This window comes from Myxine glutinosa, chromosome 2 (assembly GCF_964187855.1).
Source record: "Myxine glutinosa chromosome 2, kmMyxGlut1.1, whole genome shotgun sequence".
In the NCBI taxonomy this organism is placed as follows: Eukaryota; Metazoa; Chordata; class Myxini; order Myxiniformes; family Myxinidae; genus Myxine; species Myxine glutinosa.
Window position 1 is genome coordinate 112,588,186 of NC_136262.1, and position 26,211 is coordinate 112,614,396.

Genomic DNA, 26,211 nt, shown 5'->3' on the forward strand with positions numbered 1-26,211 from the left:
TGGGAGAAATCGACCCATCTGTAATTCTGGGGGAAATCGACCCATCTGTAATTCTGGGGGAAATCGACCCATCTGTAATTCTGGGGGAAATCGACCCATCTGTAATTCTGGGGGCAATCGACCCATCTGTAATTCTGGGGGAAATCGACCCATCTGTAATTCTGGGGGAAATCGACCCATCTGTAATTCTGTGGGAAATCGACCCATCTGTAATTCTGGGGGAAATCGACCCATCTGTAATTCTGGGGGAAATCGACCCATCTGTAATTCTGGGGGAAATCGACTCATCTGTAATTCTGGGGGAAATCGACCCATCTGTAATTCTGGGGGAAATCGACCCATCTGTAATTCTGGGGGAAATAGACATCTGTAATTCTGGGAGAAATCGACCCATCTGTAATTCTGGGGGAAATCGACCCATCTGTAATTCTGGGGGAAATCGACCCATCTGTAATTCTGGGGGCAATCGACCCATCTGTAATTCTGGGGGAAATCGACCCATCTGTAATTCTGGGGGAAATCGACCCATCTGTAATTCTGCGGGAAATCGACATCTGTAATTCTGGGAGAAATAGACCCATCTGTAATTCTGAGGGAAATCGACCCATCTGTAATTCTGGGGGAAATCGACCCATCTACAATTCTTGGTGAAATCGACGCATCTGTAATTCTGGGGGAAATCGACCCATCTGTAATTCTGGGGGAAATCGACCCATCTGTAATTCTGGGGGAAATTGACCCATCTGTAATTCTGGGGGAAATTGACTCATCTGTAATTCTGGGGGAAATCGACTCATCTGTAATTCTGGGGGAAATCGACCCATCTGTAATTCTTGGGGAAATCGACCCATCTGTAATTCTGGGGGAAATCGACCCATCTGTAATTCTGGGGAAAATCGACCCATCTGTAATTCTGGGGGAAATCGACTCATCTGTAATTCTGGGGGAAATCGACCCATCTGTAATTCTTGGGGAAATCGACTCATCTGTAATTCTGGGAGAAATCGACCCATCTGTAATTCTGTGGGAAATCGACCCATCTGTAATTCTGGGGGAAATCGACCCATCTGTAATTCTGGGGGAAATCGACCCATCTGTAATTCTGGGGGAAATCGACCCATCTGTAATTCTGGGAGAAATCGACCCATCTGTAATTCTGGGGGAAATCGACCCATCTGTAATTCTGGGGGAAATCGACTCATCTGTAATTCTGGGGGAAATCGACTCATCTGTAATTCTGTGGGAAATCGACTCATCTGTAATTCTGTGGGAAATCGACCCATCTGTAATTCTTGGGTAAATCGACCCATCTGTAATTTTTGGGGAAATCGACCCATCTGTAATTCTGGGGGAAATCGACCCATCTGTAATTCTGGGGGAAATCGACCCATCTGTAATTCTGGGGGAAATCGACCCATCTGTAATTCTGGGGGAAATCGACCCATCTGTAATTCTGGGGGAAATCGACTCATCTGTAATTCTGGGAGAAATCGACCCATCTGTAATTCTGGGGGAAATCGACTCATCTGTAATTCTGGGAGAAATCGACCCATCTGTAATTCTGGGGGAAATCGACCCATCTGTAATTCTGGGGGAAATCGACCCATCTGTAATTCTGGGGGAAATCGACCCATCTGTAATTCTGGGGGAAATCGACCCATCTGTAATTCTGGGGGAAATCGACCCATCTGTAATTCTGGGGGAAATCGACCCATCTGTAATTCTGGGGGAAATCGACTCATCTGTAATTCTGGGAGAAATCGACCCATCTGTAATTCTGGGGGAAATCGAACCATCTGTAATTCTGGGGGAAATCGACCCATGTGTAATTCTGGGGGAAATCGACCCATGTGTAATTCTGGGGGAAATTGACCCATCTGTAATTCTGGGAGAAATCGACCCATCTGTAATTCTGGGGGAAATCGACATCTGTAATTCTGGAAGAAATCGACCCATCTGTAATTCTGGGGGAAACTAACCCATCTGTAATTCTGGGGGAAATCGACCCATTTGTAATTCTGGGGGAAATCGACCCATCTGTAATTCTGGGGGAAATCGACCCATCTGTAATTCTGGGGGAAATCGACCCATCTAATTCTGGGGGAAATCGACCCATCTGTAATTCTGGGGGAAATCGACCCATCTGTAATTCTGGGGGAAATCGACCCATCTGTAATTCTGGGGGAAATCGACCCATCTGTAATTCGGGGGGAAATCGACCCATCTGTAATTCGGGGGGAAATCGACCCATCTGTAATTCTGGGGGAAATCGACCCATCTGTAATTCTGGGGGAAATCGATTCATCTGTAATTCTGGGGGAAATCGATTCATCTGTAATTCTGGGGGAAATCGATTCATCTGTAATTCTGGGGGAAATCGACCCATCTGTAATTCGGGGGGAAATCGACCCATCTGTAATTCTGGGGGAAATCGACCCATCTGTAATTCTGGGGGAAATCGACTCATCTGTAATTCGGGGGGAAATCGACCCATCTGTAATTCGGGGGGAAATCGACCCATCTGTAATTCTGGGGGAAATCGACCCATCTGTAATTCTGGGGGGAAATCGACCCATCTGTAATTCGGGGGGAAATCGACCCATCTGTAATTCTGGGGGAAATCGACCCATCTGTAATTCGGGGGGAAATCGACCCATCTGTAATTCTGGGGGAAATCGACCCATCTGTAATTCTGGGGGAAATCGACCCATCTGTAATTCTGGGGGAAATCGACCCATCTCTGTAATTCTGGGGGAAATCGACCCATCTGTAATTCTGGGGGAAATCGACCCATCTGTAATTCTGGGGGAAATCGACTCATCTGTAATTCGGGGGGAAATCGACCCATCTGTAATTCGGGGGGAAATCGACCCATCTGTAATTCTGGGGGAAATCGACCCATCTGTAATTCTGGGGGAAATCGACCCATCTGTAATTCTGGGGGGAAATCGACCCATCTGTAATTCGGGGGGAAATCGACCCATCTGTAATTCTGGGGGAAATCGACCCATCTGTAATTCGGGGGGAAATCGACCCATCTGTAATTCTGGGGGAAATCGACCCATCTGTAATTCTGGGGGAAATCGACCCATCTCTGTAATTCTGGGGGAAATCGACCCATCTGTAATTCTGGGGGAAATCGACCCATCTGTAATTCTGGGGGAAATCGACCCATCTGTAATTCTGGGGGAAATCGACTCATCTGTAATTCTGGGGGAAATCGACCCATCTGTAATTCTGGGGGAAATCGATTCATCTGTAATTCTGGGGGAAATCGATTCATCTGTAATTCTGGGGGAAATCGACCCATCTGTAATTCTGGGGGAAATCGACCCATCTGTAATTCTGTGGGAAATCGACCCATCTGTAATTCTGGGGGAAATCGACCCATCTGTAATTCTGGGGGAAATCGACTCATCTGCAATTCTGGGGGAAATCGACACATCTGTAATTCTGGGGGAAATCGATTCATCTGTAATTCTGGGGGAAATCGACCCATCTGTAATTCTGGGGGAAATCGACCCATCTGTAATTCTGTGGGAAATCGACCCATCTGTAATTCTGTGGGAAATCGACCCATCTGTAATTCTGGGGGAAATCGACCCATCTGTAATTCTGGGGGAAATCGACCCATCTGTAATTCTGGGGGAAATCGACTCATCTGTAATTCTGGGGGAAATCGACCCATCTGTAATTCTGGGGGAAATCGACCCATCTGTAATTCTGGGGGAAATAGACATCTGTAATTCTGGGAGAAATCGACCCATCTGTAATTCTGGGGGAAATCGACCCATCTGTAATTCTGGGGGAAATCGACCCATCTGTAATTCTGGGGGCAATCGACCCATCTGTAATTCTGGGGGAAATCGACCCATCTGTAATTCTGGGGGAAATCGACCCATCTGTAATTCTGCGGGAAATCGACATCTGTAATTCTGGGAGAAATAGACCCATCTGTAATTCTGAGGGAAATCGACCCATCTGTAATTCTGGGGGAAATCGACCCATCTACAATTCTTGGTGAAATCGATGCATCTGTAATTCTGGGGGAAATCGACCCATCTGTAATTCTGGGGGAAATCGACCCATCTGTAATTCTGGGGGAAATTGACCCATCTGTAATTCTGGGGGAAATTGACTCATCTGTAATTCTGGGGGAAATCGACTCATCTGTAATTCTGGGGGAAATCGACCCATCTGTAATTCTTGGGGAAATCGACCCATCTGTAATTCTGGGGGAAATCGACCCATCTGTAATTCTGGGGAAAATCGACCCATCTGTAATTCTGGGGGAAATCGACTCATCTGTAATTCTGGGGGAAATCGACCCATCTGTAATTCTGGGCGAAATCGACCCATCTGTAATTCTGTGGGAAATCGACCCATCTGTATTTCTGGGGGCAATCGACCCATCTGCAATTCTGGGGGAAATCGACCCATCTGTAATTTTGGGGGAAATCGACCCATCTGTAATTCTGGGCGAAATCGACCCATCTGTAATTCTGTGGGAAATCGACCCATCTGTAATTCTGGGGCCAATCGACCCATCTGTAATTCTGGGAGAAATCGACCCATCTAATTCTGGGGGAAATCGACGCATCTGTAATTCTGGGAGAAATCGACCCATCTGTAATTCTGGGGGAAACCGACCCATCTGTAATTCTGGGGGAAACCGACCCATCTGTAATTCTGGGGGAAATCGACCCATCTGTAATTCTGGGGGAAATCGACCCATCTGTAATTCTGGGGGAAATCGACCCATCTGTAATTCTGTGGGAAATCGACCCATCTGTAATTCTGGGGGAAATCGACCCATCTGTAATTCTGGGGGAAATCGACCCATCTGTAATTCTGGGGGAAATCGACCCATCTGTAATTCTGGGGGAAATCGACCCATCTGTAATTCGGGGGGAAATCGACCCATCTGTAATTCTGGGGGAAATCGACCCATCTGTAATTCTGGGGGAAATCGACCCATCTGTAATTCTGGGGGAAATCGACCCATCTGTAATTCGGGGGGAAATCGACCCATCTGTAATTCGGGGGGAAATCGACCCATCTGTAATTCTGGGGGAAATCGACATCTGTAATTCTGGGAGAAATCGACCCATCTGTAATTCTGTGGGAAATCGACCCATCTGTAATTCTGGGGGAAATCGACCCATCTGTAATTCTGTGGGAAATCGACCCATCTGTAATTCTGGGGGAAATCGACCCATCTGTAATTCTGGGGGAAATCGACCCATCTGTAATTCTGGGGGAAATCGACCCATCTGTAATTCTGGGGGAAATCGACCCATCTGTAATTCGGGGGGAAATCGACCCATCTGTAATTCTGGGGGAAATCGACCCATCTGTAATTCTGTGGGAAATCGACCCATCTGTAATTCTGGGGGAAATCGACCCATCTGTAATTCTGGGGGAAATCAACCCATCTGTAATTCTGGGGGAAATCGACCCATCTGTAATTCTGGGGGAAATCGACTCATCTGTAATTCTGGGGGAAATCGACCCATCTGTAATTCTGGGGGAAATCGATTCATCTGTAATTCTGGGGGAAATCGACCCATCTGTAATTCTGGAGGAAATCGACTCATCTGTAATTCTGGGGGAAATCGACCCATCTGTAATTCTGGGGGAAATCGATTCATCTGTAATTCTGGGGGAAATCGACCCATCTGTAATTCTGGGGGAAATCGATTCATCTGTAATTCTGGGGGAAATCGACCCATCTGTAATTCTGGGGGAAATCGACCCATCTGTAATTCGGGGGGAAATCGACCCATCTGTAATTCTGTGGGAAATCGACCCATCTGTAATTCTGGGGGAAATCGACCCATCTGTAATTCTGGGGTAAATCGACCCATCTGTAATTCTGGGGAAAATCGACCCATCTGTAATTCTGGGGGAAATCGACCCATCTGTAATTCTGGGGGAAATCGACTCATCTGTAATTCTGGGGGAAATCGACTCATCTGTAATTCTGGGGGAAATCGACCCATCTGTAATTCTGGGGGAAATCGATTCATCTGTAATTCTGGGGGAAATTGATTCATCTGTAATTCTGGGGGAAATCGAACCATCTGTAATTCTGGGGGAAATCGACTCATTTGTAATTCTGGGGGAAATCGACCCATCTGTAATTCTGGGGGAAATCGACCCATCTGTAATTCTGGGGGAAATCGACCCATGTGTAATTCTGGGGGAAATCGACCCATGTGTAATTCTGGGGGAAATTGACCCATCTGTAATTCTGGGAGAAATCGACCCATCTGTAATTCTGGGGGAAATCGACATCTGTAATTCTGGAAGAAATCGACCCATCTGTAATTCTGGGGGAAACTAACCCATCTGTAATTCTGGGGGAAATCGACCCATTTGTAATTCTGGGGGAAATCGACCCATCTGTAATTCTGGGGGAAATCGACCCATCTGTAATTCTGGGGGAAATCGACCCATCTAATTCTGGGGGAAATCGACCCATCTGTAATTCTGGGGGAAATCGACCCATCTGTAATTCTGGGGGAAATCGACCCATCTGTAATTCTGGGGGAAATCGACCCATCTGTAATTCGGGGGGAAATCGACCCATCTGTAATTCGGGGGGAAATCGACCCATCTGTAATTCTGGGGGAAATCGACCCATCTGTAATTCTGGGGGAAATCGATTCATCTGTAATTCTGGGGGAAATCGATTCATCTGTAATTCTGGGGGAAATCGATTCATCTGTAATTCTGGGGGAAATCGACCCATCTGTAATTCGGGGGGAAATCGACCCATCTGTAATTCTGGGGGAAATCGACCCATCTGTAATTCTGGGGGAAATCGACTCATCTGTAATTCGGGGGGAAATCGACCCATCTGTAATTCGGGGGGAAATCGACCCATCTGTAATTCTGGGGGAAATCGACCCATCTGTAATTCTGGGGGGAAATCGACCCATCTGTAATTCGGGGGGAAATCGACCCATCTGTAATTCTGGGGGAAATCGACCCATCTGTAATTCGGGGGGAAATCGACCCATCTGTAATTCTGGGGGAAATCGACCCATCTGTAATTCTGGGGGAAATCGACCCATCTCTGTAATTCTGGGGGAAATCGACCCATCTGTAATTCTGGGGGAAATCGACCCATCTGTAATTCTGGGGGAAATCGACTCATCTGTAATTCGGGGGGAAATCGACCCATCTGTAATTCGGGGGGAAATCGACCCATCTGTAATTCTGGGGGAAATCGACCCATCTGTAATTCTGGGGGGAAATCGACCCATCTGTAATTCGGGGGGAAATCGACCCATCTGTAATTCTGGGGGAAATCGACCCATCTGTAATTCGGGGGGAAATCGACCCATCTGTAATTCTGGGGGAAATCGACCCATCTGTAATTCTGGGGGAAATCGACCCATCTCTGTAATTCTGGGGGAAATCGACCCATCTGTAATTCTGGGGGAAATCGACCCATCTGTAATTCTGGGGGAAATCGACCCATCTGTAATTCTGGGGGAAATCGACTCATCTGTAATTCTGGGGGAAATCGACCCATCTGTAATTCTGGGGGAAATCGATTCATCTGTAATTCTGGGGGAAATCGATTCATCTGTAATTCTGGGGGAAATCGACCCATCTGTAATTCTGGGGGAAATCGACCCATCTGTAATTCTGTGGGAAATCGACCCATCTGTAATTCTGGGGGAAATCGACCCATCTGTAATTCTGGGGGAAATCGACTCATCTGCAATTCTGGGGGAAATCGACCCATCTGTAATTCTGGGGGAAATCGATTCATCTGTAATTCTGGGGGAAATCGACCCATCTGTAATTCTGGGGGAAATCGACCCATCTGTAATTCTGTGGGAAATCGACCCATCTGTAATTCTGGGGGAAATCGACCCATCTGTAATTCTGGGGGAAATCGACCCATCTGTAATTCTGGGGGAAATCGACTCATCTGTAATTCTGGGGGAAATCGACCCATCTGTAATTCTGGGGGAAATCGACCCATCTGTAATTCTGGGGGAAATAGACATCTGTAATTCTGGGAGAAATCGACCCATCTGTAATTCTGGGGGAAATCGACCCATCTGTAATTCTGGGGGAAATCGACCCATCTGTAATTCTGGGGGCAATCGACCCATCTGTAATTCTGGGGGAAATCGACCCATCTGTAATTCTGGGGGAAATCGACCCATCTGTAATTCTGCGGGAAATCGACATCTGTAATTCTGGGAGAAATAGACCCATCTGTAATTCTGAGGGAAATCGACCCATCTGTAATTCTGGGGGAAATCGACCCATCTACAATTCTTGGTGAAATCGATGCATCTGTAATTCTGGGGGAAATCGACCCATCTGTAATTCTGGGGGAAATCGACCCATCTGTAATTCTGGGGGAAATTGACCCATCTGTAATTCTGGGGGAAATTGACTCATCTGTAATTCTGGGGGAAATCGACTCATCTGTAATTCTGGGGGAAATCGACCCATCTGTAATTCTTGGGGAAATCGACCCATCTGTAATTCTGGGGGAAATCGACCCATCTGTAATTCTGGGGAAAATCGACCCATCTGTAATTCTGGGGGAAATCGACTCATCTGTAATTCTGGGGGAAATCGACCCATCTGTAATTCTTGGGGAAATCGACTCATCTGTAATTCTGGGAGAAATCGACCCATCTGTAATTCTGTGGGAAATCGACCCATCTGTAATTCTGGGGGAAATCGACCCATCTGTAATTCTGGGGGAAATCGACCCATCTGTAATTCTGGGAGAAATCGACCCATCTGTAATTCTGGGGGAAATCGACCCATCTGTAATTCTGGGCGAAATCGACCCATCTGTAATTCTGTGGGAAATCGACCCATCTGTATTTCTGGGGGCAATCGACCCATCTGTAATTCTGGGGGAAATCGACCCATCTGTAATTCTGGGCGAAATCGACCCATCTGTAATTCTGTGGGAAATCGACCCATCTGTATTTCTGGGGGCAATCGACCCATCTGCAATTCTGGGGGAAATCGACCCATCTGTAATTTTGGGGGAAATCGACCCATCTGTAATTCTGGGCGAAATCGACCCATCTGTAATTCTGTGGGAAATCGACCCATCTGTAATTCTGGGGCCAATCGACCCATCTGTAATTCTGGGAGAAATCGACCCATCTAATTCTGGGGGAAATCGACGCATCTGTAATTCTGGGAGAAATCGACCCATCTGTAATTCTGGGGGAAACCGACCCATCTGTAATTCTGGGGGAAACCGACCCATCTGTAATTCTGGGGGAAATCGACCCATCTGTAATTCTGGGGGAAATCGACCCATCTGTAATTCTGGGGGAAATCGACCCATCTGTAATTCTGTGGGAAATCGACCCATCTGTAATTCTGGGGGAAATCGACCCATCTGTAATTCTGGGGGAAATCGACCCATCTGTAATTCTGGGGGAAATCGACCCATCTGTAATTCTGGGGGAAATCGACCCATCTGTAATTCGGGGGGAAATCGACCCATCTGTAATTCTGGGGGAAATCGACCCATCTGTAATTCTGGGGGAAATCGACCCATCTGTAATTCTGGGGGAAATCGACCCATCTGTAATTCGGGGGGAAATCGACCCATCTGTAATTCGGGGGGAAATCGACCCATCTGTAATTCTGGGGGAAATCGACATCTGTAATTCTGGGAGAAATCGACCCATCTGTAATTCTGTGGGAAATCGACCCATCTGTAATTCTGGGGGAAATCGACCCATCTGTAATTCTGTGGGAAATCGACCCATCTGTAATTCTGGGGGAAATCGACCCATCTGTAATTCTGGGGGAAATCGACCCATCTGTAATTCTGGGGGAAATCGACCCATCTGTAATTCTGGGGGAAATCGACCCATCTGTAATTCGGGGGGAAATCGACCCATCTGTAATTCTGGGGGAAATCGACCCATCTGTAATTCTGTGGGAAATCGACCCATCTGTAATTCTGGGGGAAATCGACCCATCTGTAATTCTGGGGGAAATCAACCCATCTGTAATTCTGGGGGAAATCGACCCATCTGTAATTCTGGGGGAAATCGACTCATCTGTAATTCTGGGGGAAATCGACCCATCTGTAATTCTGGGGGAAATCGATTCATCTGTAATTCTGGGGGAAATCGACCCATCTGTAATTCTGGAGGAAATCGACTCATCTGTAATTCTGGGGGAAATCGACCCATCTGTAATTCTGGGGGAAATCGATTCATCTGTAATTCTGGGGGAAATCGACCCATCTGTAATTCTGGGGGAAATCGATTCATCTGTAATTCTGGGGGAAATCGACCCATCTGTAATTCTGGGGGAAATCGACCCATCTGTAATTCGGGGGGAAATCGACCCATCTGTAATTCTGTGGGAAATCGACCCATCTGTAATTCTGGGGGAAATCGACCCATCTGTAATTCTGGGGTAAATCGACCCATCTGTAATTCTGGGGAAAATCGACCCATCTGTAATTCTGGGGGAAATCGACCCATCTGTAATTCTGGGGGAAATCGACTCATCTGTAATTCTGGGGGAAATCGACTCATCTGTAATTCTGGGGGAAATCGACCCATCTGTAATTCTGGGGGAAATCGATTCATCTGTAATTCTGGGGGAAATCGATTCATCTGTAATTCTGGGGGAAATCGAACCATCTGTAATTCTGGGGGAAATCGACTCATTTGTAATTCTGGGGGAAATCGACCCATCTGTAATTCTGGGGGAAATCGACCCATCTGTAATTCTGGGGGAAATCGATTCATCTGTAATTCTCGGGGAAATCGATTCATCTGTAATTCTGTGGGAAATCGACCCATCTGTAATTCTGGGGGAAATCGACCCATCTGTAATTCTGGGGGAAATCGACTCATCTGTAATTCTGGGGGAAATCGACCCATCTGTAATTCTGGGGGAAATCGATTCATCTGTAATTCTGGGGGAAATCGACCCATCTGTAATTCTGGGGGAAATCAACCCATCTGTAATTCTGTGGGAAATCGACCCATCTGTAATTCTGGGAGAAATCGACTCATCGGTAATTCTTGGGGAAATCGACCCATCTGTAATTCTGGGGGAAATCGACTCATCTGTAATTCTGGGAGAAATCGACCCATCTGTAATTCTGGGGGATATCGACCCATCTGTAATTCTGGGGGAAATCGACCCATCTGTAATTCTGGGGGAAATCGACGCATCTGTAATTCTGGGGGAAATCGACCCATCTGTAATTCTGGGGGAAATCGACCCATCTACAATTCTTGGGGAAATCGACCCATCTGTAATTCTTGGGGAAATTGACCCATCTGTAATTCTGGGGGAAATCGACCCATCTGTAATTCTGGGGGAAATCGACCCATCTGTAATTCTGGGGGAAATCGACCCATCTGTAATTGTGGGGGAAATCGACCCATCTTTAATTCTGGGGGAAATCGACCCATCTGTAATTCTGGGGGAAATCGACCCATCTACAATTCTTGGGGAAATCGACCCACCTGTAATTCTGGGGGAAATTGACTCATCTACAATTCTTGGGGAAATCGACCCATCTGTAATTCTGGGGGAAATCGACTCATCTGTAATTCTGGGAGAAATCGACCCATCTGTAATTCTGGGGGAAATCGACCCATCTGTAATTCTGGGGGAAATCGACCCATCTGTAATTCTGGGGGAAATCGACCCATCTGTAATTCTGGGGGAAATCGACCCATCTGTAATTCTGGGGGAAATCGACCCATCTGTAATTCTGGGGGAAATCGACATCTGTAATTTTGGGGGAAATCGACTCATCTGTAATTCTGGGGGAAATCGACTCATCTGTAATTCTGGGAGAAATCGACCCATCTGTAATTCTGGGGGAAATCGACTCATCTGTAATTCTGGGGGAAATCGACTCATCTGTAATTCTGGGGGAAATCGACTCATCTGTAATTCTGGGAGAAATCGACCCATCTGTAATTCTGGGTGAAATCGACCCATCTGTAATTCTGGGGGAAATCGACCCATCTGTAATTCTGGGGGAAATCGACCCATCTGTAATTCTGGGGGAAATCGACCCATCTGTAATTCTGGGGGAAATCGACTCATCTGTAATTCTGGGGGAAATCGACCCATCTGTAATTCTGGGGGAAATCGACCCATCTGTAATTCTGGGGGAAATCGACCCATCTGTAATTCTGGGGGAAATCGACTCATCTGTAATTCTGGTAGAAATCGACCCATCTGTAATTCTGGGGGAAATCGACCCATCTGTAATTCTGGGGGAAATCAACCCATCTGTAATTCTGGGGGAAATCGACCCATCTGTAATTCTGGGGGAAATCGACTCATCTGTAATTCTGGGAGAAATCGACCAATCTGTAATTCTGGGGGAAATCGACCCATCTGTAATTCTGGGGGAAATCGACCCATCTGTAATTCTGGGGGAAATCGACTCATCTGTAATTCTGGGGGAAATCGACTCATCTGTAATTCTGGGGGAAATCGACCAAACTGTAATCTGGGGGAAATCGACTCATCTGTAATTCTGGGGGAAATCGACCCATCTGTAATTCTGGGGGAAATCGACGCATCTGTAATTCTGGGGGAAATCGACGCATCTGTAATTCTGGGGGAAATCGACTCATCTGTAATTTTGGGGGAAATCGACGCATCTGTAATTCTGGGAGTGTTAACCTGTCTTCGCTCGTAAATGTAAATCAGCATTCTCCATGCGTACCAATGACAGCCATTTGTGGGATAGTTATTTGGCCTTCACAAACGTTTTTATAAATGGTAGTGGTGAATACAAGCACGGTGGTGTTTGGCTGGTTTGTGACCATCTTTTATATTGTGGTGGTACAATGCCAGATTTGGGTTTACCACCACATGGGTCATGAACTTCTGCGGAACAGACTGGAAATTATGAACAGGCCGAGACTGCGTGACCTGAGAAGATGAAATGCTTGATTGGGCACCGATAGTGTGTGGGTACATGTGAATCCCTAATATGACTTTTAGACTGGTAATGCAGCAGCAACAAAGTCAAGGAGAAAATAAAAAAGGAATCAACAAGAAAGACGTAATGCAGAGCACAATACGGTTAATTGGATGAAAATTGATGATTTTAGAAGTTTGACCTTGAGTTGACCTTTGGCCCTTTGACCTCAGAAATAGTTTGTTTCCCAATTCACGGGGGCACTATGCGATTGCTGTTTAATTAATTTTAAAGTCAATCGAATGAAAAATGACGATTTTAGAAATTTGACCTGAAGATGACCTTTGACCTTTAACCTAAAAATCGATAGACTTCTCAGTTGTGGCTACCTTTCATGATGATCAGTTTAGAATTGTGACCTGCAGGCGACTGACAAACAAATAAAAAATCAATCATAGAGCGACACTTGGCAAAAGGGTACAAAGTAGAATGACACTCAGTTAAGTAAGTATCCTTTTGACCTCACAAATAATTCGTGGTAGAATTCAGTTAGCTGATATGCAAATCATCTTCAAATTTTAAGTTAATCAGATGAAAATTGACAATTTTAGAAATTTGGCCTATGTTGACCTTTTGGCCTATGTTGACCTCAAAAATAGTTGGTGGTTGGTTTCAGTAAGCTGATATGCAAATCATATTCAAATTTCAAGTCAATCGGATAAAAATTGAGGATTTTAGAAATTCGAGAAAAGTGGTTCACCATAGGCCTATGTTGATCTTTTGGCCTATGTTGATCTCAAAAATAGTTGATGGTTGAATTCAATTCGCTGATATGAAAATCCCATTCAAATTTCAAGTCAATCGTATGAAAATTGAGGATTTTAGAAATTCAAGAAAAGTGGTTGACCATAGGATTATGTTGACCTTTTGGCCTATGTTGATCTCAAAAATAGTTGATGGTTGAATTAAATTCGCAGATATGAAAATCCTATTCAAATTTCAAGTCAATCGTATGAAAATTGAGGATTTTAGAAATTTGAAAAAAGTGGTTGACCTTTGGCCTATGTTGAGCTTTTGACCTCAAAAATATATAGGATTTTGTCGGACCACGAACTCCACCATTTGGTGAAGTTTCGTGAAGATCGGTTTAAAATTGTGACCTGTACGCAAGTATAAGCGAGCGGACAGACAAACAAACAAACACACACACAAACCGGTGATCAATATACTTGTCAATTTTCTTTCTTTTTGCCAAGTAACAAACAAACAGACAGAATGAAAAATCACTCATAGAGCGACACTTGGCAAAAGAGATCAAAGCAGAATGGCACTCAGAAGAGCATCCTTTTGACCTCAAAAATAATTGGTGGTTGAATTCAGTTAGCTGGCATGAAAATCCAATTCAAATTTCCAGTCAATCAGATGAAAACTGAGGCTTTTAGAAATTTGAAAAAAGTGGTTGACCTTCGTACTGTTTTGACCTTTTGGCCTATGCTGATCTCAAAAATAGTTGTTGGTTGAATTCAGTTAACTGATATGTAAATCCCATTCAAATTTCAAGTGAATTGGATGAAAATTGAGGATTTTAGAAATTTCGAAATTGTTGTTGACCTTTGGCCTATGTTGCTCGTTTGGCCTATGCTGATCTCAAAAATAGTTGGTGGTTGAATTCAGTTAGCTGAAATGAAAATCCTATCAAATTTCAAGTCAATCAGATGAAAATTGAGGATTTAAGATATTCAAAAAGAGTGGTTGACCTTTGGCCTATGTTGACCTTTTGGCCTAAGCTGGTCAAAAATAGTTGGTGGTTGAATTCAGTTAGCCGACATGTAAATCCTATTCAAATTTCAAGTCAATCGGATGAAAATTGAGGATTTTAGAAATGTGAAAAAATGGTTGACCTTTGGCCTATGTTGACCTTTTGGCCTACAATGGTCTCAAAAATAGCTGGTGGTTGAATTCAGTTCGCCGATATGAAAATCCCATTCAAATTTCAAGTCAATCGGATGAAAATTGAGGATTTTAGAAATTGAAAAAAAAGGTTGACCTTTGGGCTATGTTGACCTTTTGACCTCAAAATATATAGGGTTTTGTCGGACCACAAACTACCATTTGGTGGTTTTGTGAAGATTGGTTTAAAATTGTGACCTGTAGGCAAGTATAAGTGTGCGGACAGACACACAAACAAACACACAAACAAACACACAAACACACAAACAAACACACAAACCGGAGTGATAAACATATTTGCAAGAATTGTTTGTTTGTTTTTGCCAAATAACAGACAGACAGAATAACGCACAAGCCGAACCAATAGATCAATAGACGAACCAATAGAAGTCAAAATAATCAAAAACAGGTTTCACACAAACCTTCAGCAAATCGTGCTTCAGCGCTCACATCATCCATCCAATCAGGGGATGGGCTCGCAGGTGGCGGTGCATCTATGGGCGGAGCCCAGCGTGGCCGAGCTACCTCGATGGGGGCCGGGGCCACGCCACGCCATGCCAGCGCGTGAGCTAATCGGCCATGTCCGAGTCCTGTCGGCCTCGTCACGTGAGCGGCAACCGCTGCGGAGAATGAACCGGATATACCTGCGCACGAGAAGAAACAAACAAAAAAAAAGCATAATGGATTCCTGATCAGTCTATCAACTTGGTGTGCAAATTGCGCTGGCCTTTGGACAGACGTGAAACCGGGTGTCATGTCAGCTAAAGTAACTGGTGGACCTTATAGATCCCACAATGTCTGCCATTGAAGAGTCGGTGAGGTATCGAGGGCACCCTGATCAAATTAAAAAATACCTGCCCCGACTCTCACCAACACGCTTGGCAAGTGTGAAGAGTAAGGTGCACTGCTTGCTTGAAGTCCAGGAGGGCAGAGTGAAACGGAACAGTCTCTGGAAGCGGATCCATAGATGGGAAAAGCAAGGAATAAAGAGGGTGAGGCGTGCAGTCACCCTGTATTTTGGAAGTTTAACCAGGTGGAGGTGATTGGCAGAACGCGTGCACCTTGGAGTAGACAGGGGGGTTTGGAGGAATGAGAGAGAGGGATCCTGGGATGATTGTACGATCCTGGGATGATTGTACGATCCTGGGATGATTGTATGATCCTGGGATGATTGTACGATCCTGGGATGATTGTACGATCCTGGGATGATTGTACGATCCTGGGATGATTGTACGATCCTGGGATGATTGTACCATCCTGGGATGATTGTACGATCCTGGGATGATTGTACGATCCTGGGATGATTTTACCATCCTGGGATGATTGTACGATCCTGGGATGATTTTACCATCTTGGGATGATTGTACCATCCTGGGATGATTGTACCATCCTCGGATGGTTTTACCATCCTGGGATGATTTTACCATCCTGGGATGATTGTACCATCCTGGGACGCTTGTACCATCCTGGGACGATTGTACCATCCTGGGACGATTGTACCATCCTGGGACGATTGTACCATCCTGGGACGATTGTGCCATCCTGGGACGATTGTACCATCCTGGGATGGTTGTACCATCCTGGGACGATTGTACCATCCTGGGATGATTTTACCATCCTGGGATGATTGTACGATCCTGGGATGATTTTACCATCCTGGGATGATTGTACCATCCTGGGATGATTGTACCATCCTGGGACGGTTGTACCATCCTGGGATGATTGTACGATCCTGGCATGATTGTACGATCCTGGGACGGTTGTACCATCCTGGGATGATTGTACGATCCTGGCATGATTGTACGATCCTGGGATGATTGTACCATCCTGGGATGATTTTACCATCCTGGGATGATTGTACCATCCTGGGATGACTGTACGATCCTGGCATGATTGTACGATCCTGGGATGATTGTACCATCCTGGGATGATTTTACCATCCTGGGACAGTTGTACCATCCTGGGATGATTGTACGATCCTGGGATGATTTTACCATCCTCAGATGATTGTACCATCCTGGGATGTCCTGGGATGATTGTAATATCCTGGGATGATTGTACGATCCTGGGATGATTGTACCATCCTGGGATGATTGTAAGATCCTGGGATGATTGTATGATCCTGGGATGATTATACCATCCTGGGATGATTTTACCATCCTGGGATGATTGTACCATCCTGGGATGATTGTAAGATCCTGGGATGATTGTACGATCCTGGGATGATTTTACCATCCTGGGATGATTTTACCATCCTGGGATGATTGTACGATCCTGGGATGATTTTACCATCCTGGGACGCTTGTACCATCCTGGGATGATTGCACGATCCTGGGATGATTGCACAATCCTGGGATGATTGTACGATCCTGGGATGATTGCACCATCCTGGGATGATTGTACCATCCTGGGATGATTGTACCATCCTGGGATGATTGCACCATCCTGGGATGATTATACCATCCTGGGATGATTGTACGATCCTGGGATGATTATACCATCCTGGGATGATTGTGCCATCCTGGGATGATTGTGCGATCCGGGGATGATTGTACCATCCAGGAACGACACTAAGATCCTGGGATGATTGTACCATCCTGGGATGATTATACCATCCTGGGATGATTGTGCGATCCGGGGATGATTGTACCATCCAGGAACGACACTAAGATCCTGGTATGATTGTACCATCCTGGGATGATTATACCATCCTGGGATGATTGTACCATCCTGGGATGATTGTGCGATCCGGGGATGATTGTACGATCCTGGGATGATTGTCCCATCCTGGGATGATTGGACGATCCTGGGATGATTGTACCATCCTGGGATGATTGTACGATCCTGGGATGATTGTACGATCCTGGGATGATTGTACCATCCTGGGATGATTGTACGATCCTGGGATGATTGTACCATCCTGGGGCAATAGTATGATCCTGGGATGATTATACCATCCTGGGATGATTGTTCCATCCTGGGATGATTGTACGATCCTGGGATGATTGTACGATCCTGGGATGATTGTACGATCCTGGGATTATTGTACCATCCTGGGATGATTGTACCATCCTGGGATGATTGTTCCATCCTGGGTTGATTGTATGATCCTGGGATGATTGTACGATCCTGGGATGATTGTACCATCCTGGGGCAATAGTATGATCCTGGGATGATTATACCATCCTGGGATGATTGTTCCATCCTGGTACAATAGTATGATCCTGGGATGATTGTACCATCCTGGGATGATTGTACGATCCTGGGATGATTGTACCACCCTGGGATGATTGTACGATCCTGGGATGATTGTACCATCCTGGTACAATAGTACGATCCTGGGATGGTTGTACCATCCTGGGATGATTGTACCATCTGGGATGATTGTACCATCCTGGGATGATTGTATGATCCTGGTACAATCGTACTATCCGGATGATTGTACCATCCTGGGATGGTTGTACGATCCTGGTACAATAGTTTGATCCTGGAATGATTGTACTATCCTGGGATGATTGTACGATCCTGGGATGATTGTACGATCCTGGGATGATTGTACCATCCTGGGATGATTGTACCATCCTGGGATGATTGTACCATCCTGGGATGATTGTACGATCCTGGGATGATTGTACCATCCTGGGATGATTGTACTATCCTGGTATGATTGTACCATCCTGGGATGATTGTACCATCCTAGGATGATTGTACCATCCTGGGATGATTGTACGATCCTTGGATGATTGTACCATCCTGGGATGATTGTACGATCCTGGGATGATCGTACCATCCTGGGATGATTGCACCATCCTGGGATGATTGTACGATCCTGGGATGATTGCACCATCCCGGGATGATTGTACCATCCTGGTATGATTGTACCATCCTGGGATTATTGTACCATCCTGGGATTATTGTACCATCCTGGTATGATTGTACCATCCTGGGATGACTGTACCATCCTGGGATGATTGTACCATCCTGGGATGACTGTGCCATCCTGGTACAACAGTACGATCCTGGGATTACTGTACCATCCTGGAACGGCACTATGATCCTGGGACGGTTGTAGCATCCTGGGACGATTTTTCGTTGTCGTGGTGTGATTGCAAGGTTTGTTCTCCTGTAGAAACTTTCACACCTTTGTGCAAGTGTGAGGAATTGCTTGTAAACTCGAGTCTTCCAAGGACATGCTCGAGATCACCATTGGATGTTTTAGACTGAATATTCACCCCATGATGTTCAACAGATATAAACATTTATGCTCCATAATTAGAAGGTCACTGAGTATGTGTTTTCTCTCTTTATGTGGATTAGTCATTTCTCAGTGTCCGAATGGAGATGATCCATGATGTCATCAGCACATGGCTTGTCCTTGTCTGTCATGAGGGTTAACAAGGAGCCGAAAGCATGTCCATATTGTGCCCCTGTCACCAATAGTTCCTCTTGCGTAGGCCGCTAGTAGGCCTTTGTTTGTGCTTCCAATCCTTGGGAATAGACATTCCACCAGGAACCATCTGCCAATCACAAGGCCGAAGTGAAGAGGCGGCCGAGCTAGATTTAATGGATTGTCATCATCACATTCGGACACCTGTCATCACATTTACCTTTGGACAAGAAAGGCAAGATGGCGACCGCTAGCATCTAGCCAAAATACCAGTTTATCTGGCATGGCCGACCTCATCACCTGGCTTGGCCTGGCCGACCTCATCACCTGGCTTGGCCCAGCCGACCTCATCACCTGGCTTGGCCTGGCCGACCTCATCACTTGGCTTGGCCTGGCCGACCTCATCACCTGGCTTGGCCTGGCCGACCTCATCACCTGGCTTGGCCTGGCCGACCTCATCACTCGGCTTGGTCTGGCCGACCTAATCACCTGGCTTGGCCTGGCTGACCTCATCACCTGGCTTGGCCTGGCCGACCTCATCACCTGGCTTGGCCTGGCGGACCTCATCACCTGGCTTGGCCTGGCCGACCTTATCACCTGGCTTGGCCTGGACGACCGAATCCCCTGGCTTGGCCTGGCTGACCTCATCACCTGGCTTGACCTGGCTGACCTCATCACCTGGCTTGACCTGGCTGACCTCATCACCTGGCTTGGCTGACCTCATCACCTGGCTTGGCCTGGCTGACCTCATCACCTGGCTTGGCCTGGCTGACCTCATCACCTGGCTTGGCCTGGCTGACCTCATCACCTGGCTTGGCCTAGCTGACCTCATCACCTGGCTTGGCCCAAACTATGATGTATCTGAGCTGTGGCAGAAATAAGTCACAACAACATTTATATTTGTTTATGGGATGATTGTACGATCCTGGGATGATTGTACCATCCTGGGATGATTGTACGATCCTGGGATGATTGTACCATCCTGGGATGATTGTACGATCCTGGGATGATTGTACGATCCTGGGATGATTGTACCATCCTGGGATGATTGTACGATCCTGGGATGATTGTACCATCCTGGGGCAATAGTATGATCCTGGGATGATTATACCATCCTGGGATGATTGTTCCATCCTGGGTTGATTGTATGATCCTGGGATGATTGTACCATCCTGGGATGATTGTACGATCCTGGGATGATTGTACCACCCTGGGATGATTGTACGATCCTGGGATGATTGTACCATCGATTGTACCATCGATGAAACACAGTAAACTCCATTTTACACAGAAGGAAGTTTGATATCTATCATTGTGTGAGACTCGTTGTGCTGTTTAACAAAAGGTTGTGGATGATTACAGGAAATTCTGAAAGGGATTCGGAATACCTAAAGGAAACTTAAACAATCAACATGGAGTGGGAGTGATGGAGCATTAGAGAAGGGTAGGGTGATAGTGATGGAGGAGTAATGAAGTGTAGAGTGGTAGCGATGGAGGAGTAATGAAGTGTAGAGTGGTAGCGATGGAGGAGTAATGAAATGTAGAGTGGTTGCGATGGGGGAGTAATGAAGTGTGGAGTGGTAGTGATGGAGGAGTAATGAAGTGTAGAGTGGTAGTGATGGAGGAGTAATGAAGTGTAGAGTGGTAGTGATGGAGGAGTAATGAAGTGTAGAGTGGTAGCGATGGAGGAGTAATGAAGTATAGCGTGGTAGCGATGGAGGAGTAATGAAGTGTAGAGTGGTAGCGATGGAGGAGTAATGAAGTGTGGAGTGGTAGCGATGGAGGAGTAATGAAGTGTGGAGTGGTAGTGATGGAGGAGTAATGAAGTGTGGAGTGGTAGCGATGGAGGAGTAATGAAGTATAGCGTGGTAGCGATGGAGGAGTAATGAAGTGTAGAGTGGTAGCGATGGAGGAGTAATGAAGTGTAGAGTGGTAGCGATGGAGGAGTAATGAAGTGTAGAGTGGTAGCGATGGAGGAGTAATGAAATGTAGAGTGGTTGCGATGGGGGAGTAATGAAGTGTGGAGTGGTAGTGATGGAGGAGTAATGAAGTGTAGAGTGGTAGTGATGGAGGAGTAATGAAGTGTAGAGTGGTAGTGATGGAGGAGTAATGAAGTGTAGAGTGGTAGCGATGGAGGAGTAATGAAGTATAGCGTGGTAGCGATGGAGGAGTAATGAAGTGTAGAGTGGTAGCGATGGAGGAGTAATGAAGTGTGGAGTGGTAGCGATGGAGGAGTAATGAAGTGTGGAGTGGTAGTGATGGAGGAGTAATGAAGTGTGGAGTGGTAGCGATGGAGGAGTAATGAAGTATAGCGTGGTAGCGATGGAGGAGTAATGAAGTGTAGAGTGGTAGCGATGGAGGAGTAATGAAGTGTAGAGTGGTAGCGATGGAGGAGTAATGAATTGTAGAGTGGTAGCGATGGAGGAGTAATGAAGTGTGGAGTGGTAGTGATGGAGGAGTAATGAACAATACCAACGACTGAGCCTCTTGCCAGTGCACCGATGTGGGACATGCTTCGTCTTCGTGCGGGAAACGTGCCCTGGGACACGAGGAACACAGTAAACATGTACACAAAACACAGTAAACATGTATACTTGTATGAAACACAGTAAACATGTATACTTGTATGAAACACAGTAAACATGTATACTTGAATGAAACACAGTAAACATGTATACTTGTATGAAACACAGTAAACATGTATACTTGTATGAAACACAGTAAACATGTATACTTGAATGAAACACAGTAAACATGTATACTTGTATGAAACACAGTAAACATGTATACTTGTATGAAACACAGTAAACATGTATACTTGTATGAAACACAGTAAACATGTATACTTGTATGAAACACAGTAAACATGTATACTTGTATGAAACACAGTAAACATGTATACTTGTATGAAACACAGTAAACATGTATACTTGTATGAAACACAGTAAACATGTATACTTGTATGAAACACAGTAAACATGTATACTTGTATGAAACACAGTAAACATGTATATTTGTATGAAACACAGTAAACATGTATACTTGTATGAAACACCGTAAACATGTATACTTGTATGAAACACCGTAAACATGTATACTTGTATGAAACACCGTCAACATGTATACTTGTATGAAACACAGTAAACATGTATACTTGTATGAAACACAGTAAACACGTATACTTGTATGAAACACAGTAAACATGTATACTTGTAATAAACACAGTAAACATGTATACTTGTATGAAACACAGTAAACATGTATACTTGTAATAAACACAATAAACATGTATACTTGTATGAAACACAGTAAATATGTATACTTGTATGAAACACAGTAAACATGTATACTTGTATGAAACACAGTAAAGATGTATACTTGTATGAAATACAGTAAACATGTATAGTTGTATGAAATACAGTAAACATGTATACTTGTATGAAATACAGTAAACATGTATACTTGTATGAAATACAGTAAACATGTATACTTGTATGAAATACAGTAAACATGTATACTTGTATGAAACACAGTAAACGTGTATACTTGTATGAAATAGAGTAAACATGTATACTTGTATGAAATAGAGTAAACATGTATACTTGTATGAAATACAGTAAACATGTATACTTGTATGAAATACAGTAAACATGTATACTTATATGAAACACAGTAAACATGTATACTTGTATAAAACACAGTAAACATGTATACTTATATGAAACACAGTAAACATGTATACTTGTATGAAACACAGTAAACATGTATACTTGTATGAAACACAGTAAACATGTACACTTGTATGAAATACAGTAAACATGTATACTTGTATGAAACACAGTAAACATGTGTACTTATATGAAACACAGTAAACATGTGTACTTATATGAAATACAGTAAACATGTATACTTGTATGAAACCCAGTAAACATGTATACTTATATGAAACACAGTAAACATGTATACTTGTATGAAACACAGTAAACATGTATACTTGTATGAAACACAGTAAACATGTATAGTTGTATGAAACACAGTAAACATGTATACTTGTATAAAACACACTAAAGATGAATACTTGTATGAAACACAGTAAACATGTATACTTGTATGAAACACAGTAAACATGTATACTTGTATGAAACACAGTAAACATGTATACTTGTATGAAACACAGTAAACATGTATACTTGTATGAAATACAGGAAACATGTATAGTTGTATGAAACACAGTAAACATGTATACTTGTATGAAATACAATAAACATGTATAGTTGTATGAAACACAGTAAACATGTATACTTGTATGAAATACAGTAAACATGTATACTTATGTGAAACACAGTAAACATGTGTACTTATATGAAATACAGTAAACATGTATACTTGTATGAAACACAGTAAACATGTATACTTATATGAAACACAGTAAACATGTATACTTGTATGAAATACAGTAAACATGTATACTTGTATGAAACACAGTAAACATGTATACTTGTATGAAACACAGTAAACATGTATACTTGTATGAAACCCAGTAAACATGTATACTTGTATGAAATACAGTAAACATGTATACTTGTATGAAATACAGTAAACATTTATAGTTGTATGAAACACAGTAAACATGTATAGTTGTATGAAAACAGTAAACATGTATAGTTGTATGAAACGCAGTAAACATGTATACTTGTATGAAACACAGTAAACATGTATAGTTGTATGAAACACAGCAAACATGTATACTTGTATGAAACCCAGTAAACATGTATACTTGTATGAAACACAGTAAACATGTATACTTGTATGAAATACAGTAAACATGTATACTTGTATGAAACCCAGTAAACATGTATACTTGTATAAAACACACTAAAGATGTATAGTTGTATGAAACACAGTAAACATGTATACTTGTATGAAACACACTAAAGATGTATAGTTGTATGAAACACAGTAAACATGTATACTTGTATGAAACACAGTAAACATGTATACTTGTATGAAACACAGTAAACATGTATACTTGTATGAAACACAGTAAACATGTATACTTGTATGAAACACAGTAAACATGTATACTTGTATGAAACACAGTAAACATGTGTACTTATATGAAATACAGTAAACATGTATACTTGTATGAAACCCAGTAAACATGTATACTTGTATGAAACACAGTAAACATGTATACTTGTATAAAACACACTAAAGATGTATACTTGTATGAAACACAGTAAACATGTATACTTGTATGAAACACAGTAAACATGTATACGTGTATGAAACACAGTAAACATGTATACTTGTATGAAACACAGTAAACATGTATACTTGTATGAAACACAGTAAACATGTATACTTGTATGAAACACAGTAAACATGTATACTTGTATGAAACACAGTAAACATGTATACTTGTATGAAATACATTAAACATGTATAGTTGTATGAAACACAGTAAACATGTATACTTGTATGAAATACAGTAAACATGTATACTTATGTGAAACACAGTAAACATGTGTACTTATATGAAATACAGTAAACATGTATACTTGTATGAAACACAGTAAACATGTATACTTATATGAAACACAGTAAACATGTGTACTTATATGAAATACAGTAAACATGTATACTTGTATGAAACACAGTAAACACGTATACTTGTATGAAACCCAGTAAACATGTATACTTGTATGAAACACAGTAAACATGTATACTTGTATGAAATACAGTAAACATGTATACTTGTATGAAATACAGTAAACATTTATAGTTGTATGAAACACAGTAAACATGTATAGTTGTATGAAACACAGTAAACATGTATAGTTGTATGAAACACAGTAAACATGTATAGTTGTATGAAACGCAGTAAACATGTATAGTTGTATGAAACACAGTAAACATGTATAGTTGTATGAAACACAGTAAACATGTATACTTGTATGAAACCCAGTAAACATGTATACTTGTATGAAACACAGTAAACATGTATACTTGTATGAAACACAGTAAACATGTATAGTTGTATGAAATACAGTAAACATTTATAGTTGTATGAAACACAGTAAACATGTGTAGTTGTATGAAACACAGTAAACATGTATAGTTGTATGAAACACAGTAAACATGTATACTTGTATGAAATACAGTAAACATGTATACTTATGTGAAACACAGTAAACATGTGTACTTATATGAAATACAGTAAACATGTATACTTGTATGAAACACAGTAAACATGTATACTTATATGAAACACAGTAAACATGTGTACTTATATGAAATACAGTAAACATGTATACTTGTATGAAACACAGTAAACATGTATACTTGTATGAAACCCAGTAAACATGTATACTTGTATGAAACACAGTAAACATGTATACTTGTATGAAATACAGTAAACATGTATACTTGTATGAAATACAGTAAACATTTATAGTTGTATGAAACACAGTAAACATGTATAGTTGTATGAAACACAGTAAACATGTATAGTTGTATGAAACACAGTAAACATGTATAGTTGTATGAAACGCAGTAAACATGTATAGTTGTATGAAACACAGTAAACATGTATAGTTGTATGAAACACAGTAAACATGTATACTTGTATGAAACCCAGTAAACATGTATACTTGTATGAAACACAGTAAACATGTATACTTGTATGAAACACAGTAAACATGTATAGTTGTATGAAATACAGTAAACATTTATAGTTGTATGAAACACAGTAAACATGTGTAGTTGTATGAAACACAGTAAACATGTATAGTTGTATGAAACACAGTAAACATGTATAGTTGTATGAAACGCAGTAAACATGTATAGTTGTATGAAACACATTAAACATGTATAGTTGTATGAAACACAGTAAACATGTTTCGTTGTATGAAACACAGTAAACATCTATAGTTGTATGAAACACAGT

The 26,211-nt window shown here is 43.0% G+C and overlaps 1 protein-coding gene across 1 annotated transcript in view; it reads right to left on the bottom strand.

Moving 5' to 3' along the window:
- The window catches only part of LOC137417822 (uncharacterized), a 109,263-nt gene that overhangs the window by 55,683 nt on the left and 27,369 nt on the right, over positions 1–26,211 (bottom strand). The window contains exons 3-4 of the mRNA XM_068103738.2: positions 21,735–21,801; positions 15,298–15,519 (exon numbers count right to left, since the gene is read on the bottom strand). Of these exons, the coding sequence (XP_067959839.1) occupies positions 15,298–15,519; positions 21,735–21,801 (289 nt within the window). The remainder of the gene's footprint in view (positions 1–15,297; positions 15,520–21,734; positions 21,802–26,211) is intronic.